Raw genomic sequence first — 18,221 nt, 5'->3', positions numbered from 1 at the left:
AAACTACAATTGAAATACAAATTCAATTTTCAGATACTCTTAACTGCATGTCGAGCCAAGGCTCATGGGACCTGTTCAGTAAAATTATTAAATTTGTGCCGATGGTTAATGTTTTTTAACTATTGTATGCTGTTGACATGTAAGATGTACTCTGGAATAACATGTTTATTAGAGATTATGCAAGAGACCATTCCCACTGTTTTATTTCATGAATATTAATAAAAAAGTTAAATCTTTTTGTTCAGAACAAGACAAGAATGGAATTTATTTTTGATTAAATTTTAATAATATTAATAGATAAAATTCATTTATACTTTCTTTATTATAACTTCAGTATAAAATTATTTTATAATTAAATATAAAATTTTATTACCTGCATGTCTGCTTATTTTAAAAGCTGCAGCGCCTTTATGATTATGAAACATAACAGTTAAATATAATAAATTGATATAAAGGATTTATTTATTGTCTGATCACATGTGTATTTGTAAAAATTATCAGTTAATTCCCTCAATGTATCATTTTTCAAAACAACTGTCTGCAGAACAACGATGGAGAAATATTTAACAGATTTGGAATCACTAGGAAATGTAAATAAAATGTATTAATATATAAAAATTTAAAGTATTACAGAAATTTGATCTGAATAGTTTAAAAAATGTAAAGCATTTAATTATTTTCAGAATTCTTCCTGAATAACTATAATATAGAATATGTGATAAAATTTATTTCATCCTAATGTATCATCTATAGACACTTATAAAATATTTTTATTTATTTCACCTAAGTATATATATATATATTTGAAAAATTTTCTTTTTTTCTATTTTAGTTTAATGAAATTCTGTATGGAACATCAAAAATCGGATGTTCTTGTGATTGGCATATCTCAATCTGAAAATCCTTTCAAGGAAAATAAAGGATGTACTATTCTTTGAATCTTGGATGCTTCCACAGTATCTCCAAAAACAGAACTTTTGTTATTTAAAAAATTACTTTTAGCATTTATTATTTGAAATGATTGGTTACATTCTTGTTTCTAAAACCATAAATGATAGCCATTCCATCTTTTGTCATTGTTGTATAAAAGTGCCTTTGTATAAGAAAGCTTTTTATATTTTTGCATTCATTTCATTTTCTTTTCTATTTTTATTAAGTTTTTTGAACATGAATAGATATGATATCAATGCATAACTATATTTTTATCTGTAAGAAGAATTTATTCACTGAAGATAATAAATCATTTTAATAATATAGTTATTTTTTATTACTGAAGTATCATATTTAGACATTTAACTATCCAAGATGCTAATTACTTTGCTGGTATAATTTTTAGCTCATAGAAATGAGCTTTTATAGTATGACACTTAAAGATTCCAAATAATGTAGATTATTTTCAAAAGAAAATTTTATCAACAATATTTTTGTTAAAGGCTCATTGCTATGTATAAATTTAAAATACCTGTTAAAAACTATGTAGCATTTTGCCTGTGCTTTGCAACATTTATTTTTTTTATATAGATAATTTAAAATTTTGTCAATTTCAAATATATTTGAAAATTAACAATATTCAAAATGTACTATTTATTAGTAAAATGAATATTATTTTGATAAAACCACATCTCCATGGAGAATTTTAAAACTGTAATGCAAATATTACTAATTTCATTTAAAAATTAATATATAGCAGGAAATTTCATGTTCTAAATATGGTGTATTCTTGATAAATTAATGTGAATCAATTTCAAACGAGGCAAATAGAACTGTACTTGCAAGTCGCAAACTAAACAAATAAAATTGAGTTTCAAATCATACTATTACCAGGCTACTGCAACCTCCAGAATATCATAACGAGTATTTTAAACAGTTTGAAAGATCAACTAATTTACTGATGTAGGTTAACAGTTACAAAAGAAGAAAAAAATGAAATTCATTCTGAAAATCAGGTTAATTATTTAGTAAATGTTATTTTATATAATTATTTTCAGAACTAGTTTTAAATGTGTATTTAATATCACTGAGCAATAGCATGAGTCAATTTAACAGAAGATATAGACTTGCATTAAGATGAATCTATTGATTTTGGAAAAAAGTTATTTAATATCAGTTTTAAGCAATAATATTAAAAGGCAGGTTAACTGATTACTTTGTTAATGCCTCTATTTAAAGTAGATTAAATATTTTAGGATGGATGTAATTTGATTTTGGGATCAAATACAAACAACTATTCATTAAACATCCATCATACTAACATTAAAGGAGACTAAATAAATCTTAATGATCTCAAAACTAAGCTTGGTATTAAGAATTGGGTTACCCAAATGATAGTTAAGGCATTCATATATGTGATTGTTAAGGCAATATTTTCCATTTGATGCAATACGACTTCTAGGAATATGGAGCCATCTCCATCCAAAATACTCCATTGCAGTTAATCAGATAAAATCTAATTTTCGCCAGCTCTTGATCCCAAGAAAATTCTTGCTGAGATGAAACTACAAGTTACAACCTTCTATAACATATATAATATGGTATAGGAAGAAATCTAAATCAAAAACTTTTACTATTTTTAAAAATTCTACAATTTTCTTAAACTTTATTATTATTTTAATTTCAAATAGTTGGTCTCAAAGGAAGCATATTTAGCAAGAATGCACGATTTTAAGTTTATGATTTCCATTTTCATTCCACATGTACAATATGTATTGATAAGTAAATTATTTGATATAATATTAAAACAAGCGATCGTGCAATTTCTTGCTGTTATCTTTGCCTGCCACGAGGCTACTTTTAATGTCAAACTTTTGGTGTATATACATATATATCTTGGCTAATTAAAAATAAATAAATAACTTTAGTAGATTTCAGCCTTTTCTAGTTTGAAATACTAGAGAAGATACTTTTGGTCATAAAGATACCAAGTCTCAGTAATACTTCAGAACACATGAAAATAAAGGGTGGGAAAAAATTCCAAAAACAGGTATTAAAAGTGGCTATTAGTTCTCAATATAAAAATAATTCATAATGCATATTTACAAACAGCAAGAGGTATAAGGGCAGATATTAGCAATAGGCAAATATATATATAAAAAAATATTTATATTAGAGGTACTAACAATAGACAAACATTTATTTATTTCTGTAAATAAGAAGTTCTTTTATAAATATTTCTATATATATTGTATCATTTTCCCTGTGATTTAAAATGAATGCAGCTAAAATTTAGCTCCCTTATGACTATTTTTTGCAGTACCTTGTTCTGAAAAGAGCATCCTTTATTCTAACCCTCTACATTTATTTATTTACTTAAAAAATGCTAACATTACTTATACAAAAAAGTTAAAATGCTTTTTTAGATAATCATTCAACACTGGAGTAATGGAAAATATTTTTATTTTTTATTGGAATTGGAATATTTATACAATAGCATTAAAAGAGTTTGGCAACATTTTGCTCTGTACAAGATATTTTATATCAAACATTCAAATACAAAGGAGCAATATTAAAATACATTAAAATAAATGCACAAAAATGCAAAAACCTGAGAAAAAGTTACTCAAAAATACAAATTTTAATTGAATTTTGTACAATTCTGGCAGCATTAAAGCAATGTAAAAATGTATACAAATTAGGAAAAGAAAACTAGTCCATATTGTTAAAGCTTGGACAGGTGTATTATCTTCTATTTACCACCCTGTTTACAAAAAAATACTTATTAAACAACAAAATAAAAAAAAAAGGTTCCATCAGAAACAGCAAAAAAATATCTTGAACATTTCGATAACTGATTAATAAAACATTTAAAATGTTTGAAATTTTACAACTATTCTATAATTTAATAAGCAAAATATACAAGATATAATGATGATCAAAAATAATGAGATGCACAGATTATTAAAGAAAATGGTGATGAAAAAAAAAACTAATAAAAATTTATACACATAATAACACCTCTAATGCATTCACCTCCCATCTGGCAATATTTGTCTAGGAGCACCATATGGTGTCATTCCTCTCTGTGATGCACCTTGATTAGATCCAGACTGTAGTCCTATAATAGTTTTACCCATTTCCAATTTTTCTTTAGAAAATATTCTCTTATTCTCATCAGCAACTTTAACACCAATTGTAGGACCATCAAAAGCCTTCTTCTTAGCCTATAATAAAAAGTTTACCAAAAAAAGGAAGTTAGAAATATAGTTAACAAGTTCTAAAACAAATATTTTTCTTTAAAAAAAATTCAGGGATACATAAGATTAATTTTTTAACTATTTCTAATTAATATTATTTATTTATCAAAATTTCTTCAACATGTTTTAAAACTCTTACTCTCTAAAAAAGTCAAAAGCATATCTTTTCCATTTTTTTGAGTTTGGAAACGATTAATGCAAAAAATAAATTACCATTAAAAAATTGAAATAAAAAATTATCTTAAATCTCATTAAATTAAGTAATTGAGGAATTATATTAATACTAATTATAAAATTCAGAAATCATGTTTTTTAAACAGAAAATATCTGTTGCAAAAAAAAAAAAAAAAAAAAGTTTACTACACATTACCAAAACAAGTAGAATTCGATTGTAAGACAGGTGAATAATGTAATTTTTTTTCTCTATAATCTTAGATAATAAAAAGAACACTAAGAATGACTTTATTTATATTATAAATAGAGATTTATTATCCAAAGCAAATTATGAATGCTTAAAATGAATTTGTTCAAATACAGCAATTAAATATATTAGGTTTACATGCATGATTATTTTAATACAATGTAATGACACATAGCACAGCTTCCACTGCTACATTGACCCGACACTGTTTATAGTTTTTTTCTTTCTCTCATATACAAAGAAATTGTACTGTTATCAACAACAAAAAATAAAAGATCGATTATTTCTATGTTTTAAACTTGTTAAGTTCTTTTTAAACTTTTTAGCATTTTTGAAATTATGTTTTGTCTGTGAATGAAATAGATCAAAAATATTGAGCTGGAGGGATAAAAAAATTTAAATAATGAATCAAATTTAATAGGCGATTTTTACATCAAATTTGTAGATTTCTATTAAATTTTGAATAATTAAGAAGGAATGTATGTATGCATGTGAACACAACTAAAAATATGAATCGCAGATAAGATTTGACACGATTTATTAGAATGTAAATCTGTATAAAATTTTGAAGCAAAGCTATTAATGGTTTGCCTGTCTGCCAATCCATATATTCTTGTGTGTATGAGGATAACAGCTAAAAAACAATGATAATTCCGAAGGAGGGGGTCAGACATTCTACTAGTGGATGTTATAATTTACGAGGCTTAGCCATTTTTCTCTTTACCATTCAAGATACAATCAGAAAGTGTAGATTCTAAAAGGAAATTAGAGATGTATCAAACTGAGATGAGAAAATCTATGGGAGAATATTCTCATTGATTTTTGCAAGAGTTCTAAAAGAATTTTTTTAAAGCATTTTTCTAATTTATTGTTTATACAGATATGAGTGATTTAAAAGAAAAGAAATTCATTGACTACTCTATTAACTTAAAAAATTTAATACAATTAATTACATTTTATACTATGAAGACACATTTTTATTTTTTAATAGTTTTTGTGAGGTGAAAAGAAAAGAATTACAATAATTTACTAGACCCAAGATTTAATTTAAAATTAATTCTCTTGGAATAAACAATTAAAATATAATTTTAAAAATTTAAAAAGAAACTTATCAATGATTATGGAACAAAATGCTTTAAATGTAAAACTTATTTAAAGGCAATTTCGTTACTTACCATTCCACCAAGTGCAAAGATGCAGTTTACAACCTGAAATGCAATATCAAAAAATTAATTCCAGCTGTTGGTCTATAGTTTAAAAAAAACCTTAAAACTATAGTTTTTTTTAAAAAAACTAAGTGAGATTTAGTTATGGTAAACATTTTGATTATTTTTGAAAATAATATTTGGTCACCTAGTCATTATCAAAAAAAAATTGCCATGCTACTTTTTAAAAAATTTAGTCTGCAAATTTCTTTAGTCTAGCATAATCACGTTAACTGTTTATTCATGTTTACCTTGTTTCGAAATAGCTAGTATGCTGTAAATCTCAATAAAAACTTTGAAAGAAAAAAAGACATTCAATAAGTGAAAATAAATCTATAGACTCAAATTATTTAATTATATCAATAATCAAGTTGTTTCACTCTTACATTAAAAAAATATTGGAAGCATAGCAGCCATTTATGGTATAAATGACAGTCACATATTTCAAGCAGAATTACATATCTTTTTTCTTAAAAAAAGATAAACAGTAGTCAAATTTATCAATCACTTATAAGAACTACAAGAATACACAAAACTTACTGTATACAGATTTTTCTTTTCATACAAATCATTAACTTGAAATAAATCATGCCTTTTTAATCCATACAACTCGCAGCCTTTCAGAAACATCTCCAGATTTTCTCTCTATTGAAAACAAAACACTTTATCAAAATTAAGGTATAAATTTTATTAGAAGTTAATATTTGTTCATTATTTGCAAAAATATATTTAAATAATTTTTCTAGCTTTAATAAATCCAAATTTCTCAAATATTTCCCTATTGCATACTCATAAAAACAGCAATGAAAAATAATTCGTGTAATTATTTCAAAAATTTCTGTTTCAGGCTTTATAATAAACAGAAACTTGAATGCACCATTAAAAAGATAATTAGTAGTTTGTATCTAAGAACTCCATTTTGTTCATTCTAAATTTTATTTTAATGAGAGAATACAAAGTACTTATAACATAGAAGGTTATAAACAATGAATGGAGGGAAAAAAAACATTGTCAGTGGTATTTATCCTTAAAATATTATAAGGCACTATTTCTTCATATCAAATATAATTAGATATACTTGAAGCAGATATTAATATGCAAATTAATATCTGAATGTTTAATTAAATGACTAAAAGTTATTAAAAATTATCTTGGCTTTTTTTTAATTAAAAATTTTTTACAACATCTATTAAGACTAATGAAAATTAATAAATATTTTTCTTACCTCCTTAAAAGGAGTTTTCATTGTATTTATTTTTGGCACTGTTCCAGGCTGAAGCCTATTTATTAATCTGAAAAATTCAAGGTAAGAAAGTTGCACATCAAGAAGATTTTCATAAAAAGTTTAAGGTTCAGGAAAAAAAATATATTGCAACAACATTAAAATTTGAAAATTTTCATATAAACAAATCAATTTATTAAAATAAAATAAATTTAAATAGATAAATTTAATATATAAAAAATATGCTTGAAAATTAAAATTTAAGCAATTAAAAAATTTATTCATATTCAAAATATTTAGTTTTCTTCTTAGATTTTTAAAGGTACTGATCTTTAAAAATATTTTACAGCATTTTTTTCATAACGAATATAATTAGATACATTTGGAGCATATAATTAATAAATAAGTTGATATATGTTAATAAAGTAACTAAATTCATTACAACTTATTCAAAAAAATTAATTTTGTGCTTTTTATTTTAAAAATATTATTTATAATATCTGTAGATTAATGTTTTTGGCTCAACTTCTTGAAAAAATATTAGATGCCTAAATGGAAAAGTTATTATATAATACAAAATAATATGCTTGTATTTTTTTCAATTTAGTTGTCAATAACATGAGGTTATTATTATGAGAACATTATCTTATTTTTATTGCAAAACAAGGTAAAAACTTCTATATTGAATCTCAATTAGCATTTTGATAAATCATTAACTTTCCCCACATTTAAAGATAATTTGGTGCAAGAAATGCATTAAGTAAATGTGACAAAATAAGAATTTTAAATCTGTAATTTTAATAAATTTTTATATATAGTTGCAAATTAAATTAAATATAAACATGTCATCTATACAAAACTCAAAACTATTACAAGACATTATAATTAATATTTAAATATTAACTGTAATATTTTTACTTTTTAAAGAACTAATTCAAACAAGCTACAAGCAAAAAGCATTTATTTCTTGAATTCAAAAGATAGCATTTGACAAGAAGACTCTTATTCAAGTGCACAATATTCATGCTTATTCTGCCACATATTCATGCTTATTTAAAATATATTAAAATAATTCTTTATTGATATAAAAAGACTTATTGACATTTACATTCCTTCTTTCATTTCTCCTGAATTAAAATACTCAGTGAAAAAAAAATTATATTTATGTGTAGCACTTTCTTTGTTTATATTTTTCACTAATACTTATCATCATAGACTGCCATTTAAAAATTAATTTTATTTAATTAAAATTAATTTTCCAGATTTTTGAAAAATGCCATAATAAATATTCTAAATACTGATTCAGTTGGTTTGTATGTAATTTATTCTAAACAGATTCTGTTCTTCTTGAAGGGGAAAATAAAAGAAAAGGTAAACCAGATTTTTTTTTAATGCACAAACATGCCAACATGATCAGTTTGCTTTGCATTCTAACAACATTTTATTACTTATGGTTGGACAAATATGACTATACTTGGGAAAAAATTATTATTTACAGAAAATTGCAGTTATACTCCACTTAAAAATAAAAATCCTGAAAAATATTACAAAAAACTGCTTTAATTAAACTTCAAGAAGTCAATCAGTTATAGGCAACTAGGCAATACTTATCAATATAACACATCCTTAAAGAAAATCAATAGTATTGACAGTTTATTACATTTTCTGTGCATATTTTTAATATTAATGTAAAACAGCTATTTACAGTGCATTTTTTTGTAGATTGGATCAAACAATTGGATACTGTGATCAACTGGATACTAATCTTCAACTACCATAGACCTGATTTTATATAACATAAAGAGGTTGCAAGTTTTAATATCATAAAGGATAAAACATTTTTATACTATCTGCTCTGTCAAAGGATCAAAATTCCTTTAACACACACACAAAAAAAGAAGAAAAAAAAAAAAAAAGACTCACTATAATACACCTTAAATGGGTACTATAATTTTTTTTTCCCCAACACTACTGCTCTTTTGCATTTGTAAAATATTCTAAACAAAATAACTAAATCTATAATAAAATTATTATCTCAAAATATTTAAATATAATGCTGATATATAGCCATTTGAGAAAGCAAGGTCAGAACAATTTTTAAGGAGTAAATGGAAATAAAATTTTTGCAAAAAACAAATTTAAAGAAAAATCTCAATGCTAACAATGAAATTAGTTTTGAAATCATTTTATACCATTATAGAAATTCTTAATATAAAATAAAGTAAATTATATTACATTGTCTATTTTTCTACATTTAAGATGAATTAAGATATTATCTGAGATTTTAGGTTTATTAATTACAATTCAAGCAATATAATTTTTCAAGTTCAAAATAATTTTTTAATAAAAATATTTACATAGCAGAATTAGTATAATGCCCATAGAAAATAAAGAGAAATATCTACAGGAAATTTAGGGGAAAAAAAAACTAAATTCAACTTTGCTCCCCCCCCCTCTGACACATATAAGCACTGCACTATTCAACAAGGATTTTCACGACATTTTTAAAAAAATTCTCAAATACCAGTTAAATAGATGACAGTTAATACAAAAACCTACTTACGTGCACAAAGCTAATCCATCTTTTAACACATTTGCAAAATCAATTTGATCTTGCACACCCTTATCTGAACCTGGAGGATCCAGATTTAACTGTGTGACATCTCTTATCCACTTCAAGGCAACAAGAGCATCTTGTATATGAAATTTTGCTTGAGCCTAATAAAATCAAATCAAATTGTTAAGCAACTGTGAGCTTAACAAACTGTCAAATTCTAAAATTCCAAGCATTTAACCACTGTATATTTTCAGTTAAAAGCACATAAAAATTACACTATAAGCAAAAAATTTTTTCTTCAAAAATGATATTGCTTAATACCATAAATTTTATTTATTTTTATTTAAAAAAAACAGTTTCTATTAAATAACACTCAGAAGCAATTTTTCTTTATATATATAAAATACAGGAAAATAAAATTTGCTAATATTAAATACATAATATGAAAATATAACACATAATAAAAGTATAAGATGGAAGTAAATATTTAATATAATAATATTAAGTAGTTAAATATACTGCATAAATAGAACTATTCAATAGATGAATTAAATGAATTTAGAAATATAAGTAATGTATTTCTTAGAATACATTAATATAGCAAATTAGAATAAAAATCATTAAGAATTAAAAATCCATCTATTTCTGAAGTTTGGGCAGAGGAAGATAGTAATAATCAATTTTTGTTTCTTTGTTATGTATATAAAAACACTAATTTTTTAAAAATTTCTTCTGCTAATATTGGACACCAGTAGCATGCATATTTTCTATTATTTAAAGATAGTAATAAATAAAGCAAAATATATCAATATGCACTGATAATAATTGAATCAGAACTTTTAAAAAGAAAATAAGTGCTGAAAATACATTACATCCACTAAATGTGTACAATCATACAGACATTTATTAATAGCTATAAAGAAAGGAATCAAATTCACAATGTAGAAAAAAAAAATTTAATTTAAAAGATAAGAAAAAAAATATTTTTCATTCCTATAGAAAATTGATTCTGTATTTGCCTGCTTCTTTCAACTACTGATTCAATTACATAAAATACTTTAATAAGTTTTATAAAATTTAAATAAATTGTAGAAAACTTATTTAAATGAATTCAACTTTTTGATAATATTATTTAAATTACACAATATAAATATAAAATAAATATTCAAAAGTTTATATTATATATATAATACACATATTATATATATATATAATACACATATTATATATATATATAATACACATATTATATATATATATATAATATAAACATATTATATATATTATCTATTAAAATAGAAAACTAATATGTATACTATTCTTAATCCCAAGTATTTTCAGTATCATAAGAGGACCGCATTTTTGTAAAAATCTCAATCAAATACTTGTTTCATGGCCATTTAACATAAAGAATACTGAATATTATTTAATATAAAGGTAACAAAAAATTGAAGCCATTATGAATTTATTTTAAAGGCACTTATAAAAATAAAAATAAACAATCGAAACTAATTAATTAATGATAAAGGGAATTTCGAAGTAAAATGATATAGGAAAAAAAAAATTGAACCAAAAAATTGCAAAAAGTAAGCGAATGCAAACTTTTACTACTTTATTAGGAATGAACAGCATGAAATACTACAATCAACACTTTGCTATATTAACAATTGAAATAATATTTTTTAAAAAATAGTTTATAATTATTATAACTTTTCATCAGTTACACAGTGGTTGTAAAAGGAATAAAGTAAAATTTACAAACGATTAACAGGTAAATTTAATAAAATCATTGAAATTCTTAATAGAAGAAACAATTACATAACATATTATATTAGTTAAATATATAATTACAATTTTAGCTACACTTATTAAAATTTAAATTATGCCAAGCTCATAAATATATATTTTCAACAGAAAATAAAATTTAAAAACTGTAACAATCAAAGATAATTGTAACTTTTTATTTCAAATGATGCACAAAACGAACTTTTCTATTTAAAAAAATTTCAAATTCTGAAAAATGATGAGCAGTCAAAAAATTTTCTTTTATGAATATCAAATGCAAAAAAGACCATCTCTTGCTCAGCGTAGTAGGCACGGCACCGCTCACTTAGATACTAACCACCTGTTAATACATGCTTTCGAAAACGCAGACAAAACAAAGTTTTTAAATAAATACCTTTAGCATGCAGTCTCTACTTAGACCATATGCTGGTCCTTGATACGCCATAATTAAACAGAATATTCTCTTGCTTTAAATGTAGATTCAATGAAAATTTTCACTAATTTCAGCAGCACTTAAAACTTGCCGGAGAAACACGAAACGCTCGTTCAAACTTTTCAGCGGGGAAACTTTACTATTTCCCAGAATTCAATTCTTCTAAGATGGGAGGGGTCGTCGTAGAGGGCGCTACTAGTGCGAAACTTTATTATGCATAAAGAGAATCACAGCAGACATGGTTTGCTGCAGTATCAGTTTTGTTTTTCGTCGTTTCCAGAAGTTTACGAGACGAAGTGTGATAATAAATTGAGAAGAAAAAGGAGATCTTGACAATGAAAGGAACGTCTACTTTTACGTGTTTCCGGCTTAAAGGAATTACGAATTCGTTCTACAATGTAATTCTTAAATGAATAGATTCAGGATTTTTAAAAAATAATCTTACCGAAGAGTTCTTGTTGCAATTTAAAATGAAAACTGAAGAAAAAAAATACATAACTTAATTTTATTATGATTAATTCGTGAGCAAGAATGCATTATTAAGGAATCATTTTTAATTGAATTTATAAATCAATATCCGAAAACAGCAATATCAGTTTTAGTTATTTATTTAAATTCCAGATGCTTCAGGCGACCAGCCGGCTCGCCGGGAATACTGTTATATTTAATTTTAGATTAATCGTTTAGATGCCTTAATCGTTCATATCCATAATTTCATGAAATTTTCTTAGATTAAAATCGTATTATCTTTTCTTATTTAAGCTTCATTTTTGTGTGTGTATATTAACCTTTCTAATGGGATAGTCCCATAACATCAAAGTGCTATTAAAAACGCATATATATAGTTTATCAATCTGATTAATTGCGCGTTATTGTAACTTTTTTCTATGTCTTCTAAACAACAAAGGTGATAAACAGAATCCTTCTGCTTTAGTTTTCAACAACGAAAGAAAATCGCACAATGAAATACTGCATTTAATAATTAATATTTATGAAATAATGAAGGCAATAATGTAATTTATAGTTGGAAAACGCATTCTTATTTAGTTAATAAATGGATCAAATGGCTGGTGAGAAATTAATCATTTATAATTCAAAATAAAATTTTATTTAACCTTAAGATGAAGTAATCGTTTTTAATTTATAATTATGTTTGTATAAGAATAATTTATATTAAGAATTGTTTCTTAGGTCGTGGTGGCTTGAAAGCAGAATTTATCTTTAAAGAAAGAGAAACGTCTGTTCGAAACGAATTTTCGCAGGTGTTTGTCTATTGCACCACTTCAGTGACAGATTTAGGCATTCTGTGATCCCAAGCAGCCCTCATTAAGAAACTCCTAATTTAATTAGTTTCACATTACTACACATTTTTAACTTAATCAACATGTTAATAAATTTTTTCTGTTTTAGTGACTTAGAAAAAATGTATTCGATTATTTGGATGGATAAATGACTTAATTAAGAAACATTTTGAAAAATAAACCACAATTTTTTATTAATGATTCCTTTGTTTACAAATAAAATTACGTTTAATTATTATGATAGATTAAATGTTGTAAATGATAAAATAAATACAGTAATGAAAATTAATATTTTACGAGACATTTCTAATAAAATGTAACACACAAGATTAATGAACTTGAAAGAAAATGAAATTAATATTCTGATATGACTTAAATATACAATTAATTATATTTTAGCTTATTTAATAACCATTTTAATCTTTCTATACCAACACAAATTATTGTCTAGATATTTTGCATTTCTATTTATTTCTTTCACAACTAGGCTAATAACATTTTTAATCAGCCTCTCTGCAATCCTAGGCAGATGCTTAGTCTATAGAAAATTCGTCAATGCTATAAGCTTTTCTAAAAAAAAACAAAGAAACAATGTTTGATAGATTATTATGAACAAGATTAAATATTTCTCTTTTAAGCATGTAAAACTTACCATGCATTAGTATGAAAATCATTATATAGCATGTTTGTGCTCTTTTATGAATAATATTGAACCATTTGACACTTGATTTATTTAATTTTATTAATTTATTTATTGCAAGAATGAAGAATTTATCCAATGATTTTAACAATAATTTTGAATTATAATTAGATTCAAATCTTTTTCAATCGTGTTGACATCTTATGTGAGAGCTTTTAAAACTTGATATATTGTACATCTTAAAGTAAAGTACATTAAGGGATATGCAATTAAAATTCAAAAATCCATATGAAGAAACTTTTTACTGCGTTTAAAATCGTGTATTAATATGAATTACGTTTAATACTATATATTTTTGCTTTTTAATCAACAAGAATATTCTTTCTTCGACTTTCTGGTATTGTTAGGTTTTGAGCTTAATTTCGCAGGCATGGCTAACTTTCTTCCTATGTAGGATATTTTTTTCTATTCAAGACAAAGAGTCGAAAATCGGAACAATTCTTGTTAATTGAAATCCTCTAGACATGCGATACATACAGTAAAACTTGAGAATTTAAAAAAATTATTTTTTTATCTGATTTTCAAAAAATTAAATCTAGTTAATGTGTTTTTTATACGAGACATTTACTTGTTAATAAAATTTGAGATAATCTGAGGATCCAATTAAGGCCAAATACATGTTGTTGTTTTTTCAGTCCGTGAAAACAAAATCAATTTAGTCTTTTCTAATCCAGGCCGTTTGGTCACATAATTAAAATATATTCGAAACATAAAAGGAAATGCTAATTTTACCAATTATTTTTTTATTCAGTACTTTTTAAAGTAAAACTATATTTCTATGAAAGTTGGAGATTTTTTCCTTCTCCTTTTTACATTTTATTTTATTTTTTTATATATTACCTTGGGTGCGATAAGCCTTTTTCTTCTACATGCACATCAAGGACGATTAACGGTAAAGGTCATATAAGATAAATGCCATGAACTACCTGACCTGATGACACCAAATGAAGTGATGTCACTGATCAAATTATCCCTTATTAAAAACCAAGAGCTTAATTTCATCTTTAAGATGCAACAAGAATCCGAAGAATTTTTCTTATAAAATAACAATACTGCCAACGCATCCAGTATTACTTTTCATACCGAAATCTCGGCACTTGCTAGTCTCCTGTTATGATTAAACAGCAGACGCCAGGAATGTTTCAACTTCCGATCATCCTAAGCCACAATTTCATCTGCTTTTCCACTTCCTCCCAGATTCAGCAACCCCAAGGTCAGTGATCCATCAGTGACACAGTAACCAAGTTGATAAATACTCGATATCCAGCAGTGGTTTCGGAGTTGTATGTGTATAGACGCAGCTGCATTGTTACGTCTGTAGATGTGTTTCTTTACGACTGTGGAAGAAACAGACATAATAATGAATGCTGCAAGCGTATCTGACAATTTGGTGCCATTCCTCGTAATTTTTATTATTTTTGTAATGATGTTGAAGGATTGCATGTAATTTTTGCTTCAAATGGAATTGATAAATTTGAAATTATTTGTACATTTTCTTTTGATGGAATATTGGGACTAGGAGCTGATTAAAAATATACAAAGGTTTCCAGAATTTCTTTTGGAAAATGTAGAATTTGTTCGTGTAAAATAGAGTATCGTTTAAAGTTTGGAACATTATTATAATAGCATTCCTAATTAATTGCTAGAATTACTTTTACATTACGCTGTTTTATAATTCCAGCAAAATATGTTGATCTATAATTTAAAAGCTGTCCGATCATACAATTAAATAATATTTACATTGTGTTAAAAATTATGTAATTTTTTTACTATTTTGTTTAAAATTATTTTTAAATTTTATATTCAATTTTTTTTTATAGACGAAACATTGAAATCAACTTTAAAAAAAAAAAACCAATCGAAATTAAATGTTTTGTTATCCCAGTTTGTCAAAATTTATTACTTGAAACTACGTACATAAAGATTGAAATAAAAACCAATAAAAAATATCTGGTTTTGGAAATTGAGAAGGAGCAAGGCACTTGAAAATGCAATCCGGTTGTGGGGAATTTAAAGACAGAGTTTATTTTCATTGAAGAAGCATTGGTATAAGAGCAAGCGTCGGTTGCACATATCCCAATTTTCCAAATTTTTACAAGATAAAATAGGAAATTTTGCAAGAATAATGTTTATGGAGGGATTTTTCATTTCATTTCTAACATGAATTTGAAGCCGTATATGTTTTACATACGTAAATAATAATAATAACTGTGCTATACTTGTTATTTTTGCGAAAAGTTCTGTTTTCTTTTCATGTCGTAATATCTGGCAAATTGATAAAAGTGGTGTTGCTTATTTGGCGATGTTGTTTATTTATTATTAATATTTATTTATTTTCTAGAACAGACGAGAAAACTTTTATTTTTTCGTTGCTTTTGAAATTGGCATAAAACGCTACGTAGAAGTCTAAAATCTATACGCATGAGTAGGATTCTTGGAATAGGATAGATTTAAAAAATATTTTGGTCTTGAAATAACTCAATAGTAGGTTTAAAATTATTTTTCTTGGCTTAGTTTGGTGTAAGCATTAGTTGCGCAATAAAAATAAATTTATTAACACATTATGATCCAATGTTGTTGAAAAGAAAAATGTCAAATATAATATAGTAAAATTTTGCTTTACCAAAAATGTGACATATATGTATTACATGGAAGAATATTTATAAAATGTGTTGGGTGAAACAAAATAATACAGAAATATGTTAGATTATTAACATTTAAAAACAGAAATAATATATATATTATTTCTGTTTTTTAATTTCTGTCGTATATATATATATATATATTATTTCTGTAATTTAGACCATATTAACTTCATTCTAAAATGTTCTTTTATCCAGTTCCCACTTTTTATTCACTTAATTCTACACACACTCTATAAAACTCCTTATTTCAGCATTTTCTCACGCTTCGAGTGAAGGGATAAAAAACCTTAATGCTTACAACATTCTTTCAAAGATACCTAAGATTCCTTTGCCTAAATCAACACGCATCAAAGAAATTCCTATCAAATTCTCTCAGTAAAACCACAGAAGGGAAAAATCTTGGCATCATCGCGATGTAGACGGACGTATTTCTTACCATTTATTCTTTGCATTCAAATTAAACTTCCCGGGGAGAAATAAATCGAAGTTTTAAAATTTCAAAAATTTCTTCTTCTTGACCACGCTTCTGCTAAAATATGTTTACATATATTTGTTGATCAATTAAGATTAATTTTGAAATCAATTTTGATGATAAAATCAAATTTCATCCATCTAGGTGGTTACATTTTTATTATTATTCCTACATACGCAGGTGGAAAGAGATCTTTTCCTTTGAAAAGTTCATCCGAAATTTGATATTGATGTATTATTCTGGAATATAAATCACATACAAAATTTCATTTGTTTAGCTCATCGAGTTTTTGCTTATTTAGACTCTGTAATAGACGCATGGTTGTTTAGATACACAGACAGAATTTCATAAATATCTTTCCTTCTCGCAGTAGTTTTCTTTTTCTTTCAAAATTTTTATTTAATCTAAACACAGTCAAAATTTCATAAATATTTTTCCTTCTCAAGCAGAAATTTTCTTTTTCTTTAAAAACTGTAATTTAATAACGTTTGACGCAATCAAATACTATTTCAGCCACAAAATTGTATTTCTAGTTAAAATAAAACTATATTCTTTAAAATTGAAATTTTATTATTATTTTTTTTAATTAAAAGAACGGTTATGTTTAGTTTCGTTTTAACACTAAAAAAAAAAGAAGTCAATTTTTAATTTCTCTTGTTGTTTCAAAGATGGAGATTCAAGCCGTCAACTCTTTTGAAATCATCCAGCTAAATTTTGCCGTGGCATAACGATGAGCGAAACGAAGTAGATATATCTTAAGAAGATACCGTTGAAGATACCTCAAAAAAGAAGATGCCATTGCGATACATTAATATGTTTATGTATCTCTTTTAAGACAAACAAAAATAATTAAGATTAATACAATCGTCTGGGCGTCAATCATATTTCTTGACCACTGACGACGATGAGGTATAAAAAATCTTAATTTACTGCGGGCACTATTTTCCTTGGCAGCATCACTGGAATTTTGTTCTAATTATTGAACAAAAATCGTAAAATTTTGTAGATTACACTCTTGGGGGAGGAGGAATTATTGTATTCAGAAATTCAAATTTGAAAACGTTCAATTCTCTTTGGAATTTTTCTTCAAATTTGAACCAAGAGGGAACTTGTCAATCTACATTAGTTTTATTGATATTAATGTCATTTACATTAATGATACATCATAAATTTTTTAATAAAATATTATTTTTACTTTGAAACTAACTGTTGATAATTTTAACTGAAGAATGCGAGTATGGAAACGTATTTTCTGTTTATTTCTTCCTCCTTTGCAGACATAAAAAATAA

The 18,221-nt window shown here is 25.1% G+C and overlaps 1 protein-coding gene across 1 annotated transcript; it reads right to left on the bottom strand.

The window, feature by feature from the left end:
* Positions 1-3,412: 3,412 nt before the first annotated feature.
* On the bottom strand, positions 3,413-11,969 carry LOC129959457 (muscle-specific protein 20-like). The gene is made up of 6 exons (XM_056072296.1): positions 11,775-11,969; positions 9,602-9,756; positions 7,042-7,108; positions 6,357-6,461; positions 5,787-5,819; positions 3,413-4,157 (listed from the first exon to the last, which is right to left on the bottom strand). Exons 1-6 carry the CDS (start codon positions 11,823-11,825, stop codon positions 3,963-3,965), a joined length of 606 nt encoding a protein of 201 aa, XP_055928271.1. The 5' UTR covers positions 11,826-11,969; the 3' UTR covers positions 3,413-3,962.
* Between the last annotated feature and the right edge of the window lie 6,252 nt (positions 11,970-18,221).

Source organism: Argiope bruennichi, chromosome 2 (genome assembly GCF_947563725.1).
Source record: "Argiope bruennichi chromosome 2, qqArgBrue1.1, whole genome shotgun sequence".
Lineage (NCBI taxonomy): Eukaryota > Metazoa > Arthropoda > Arachnida > Araneae > Araneidae > Argiope > Argiope bruennichi.
The sequence above is the reverse complement of the archived record's forward strand: the minus strand, read 5'-3'. Positions and strand labels throughout refer to the sequence as shown.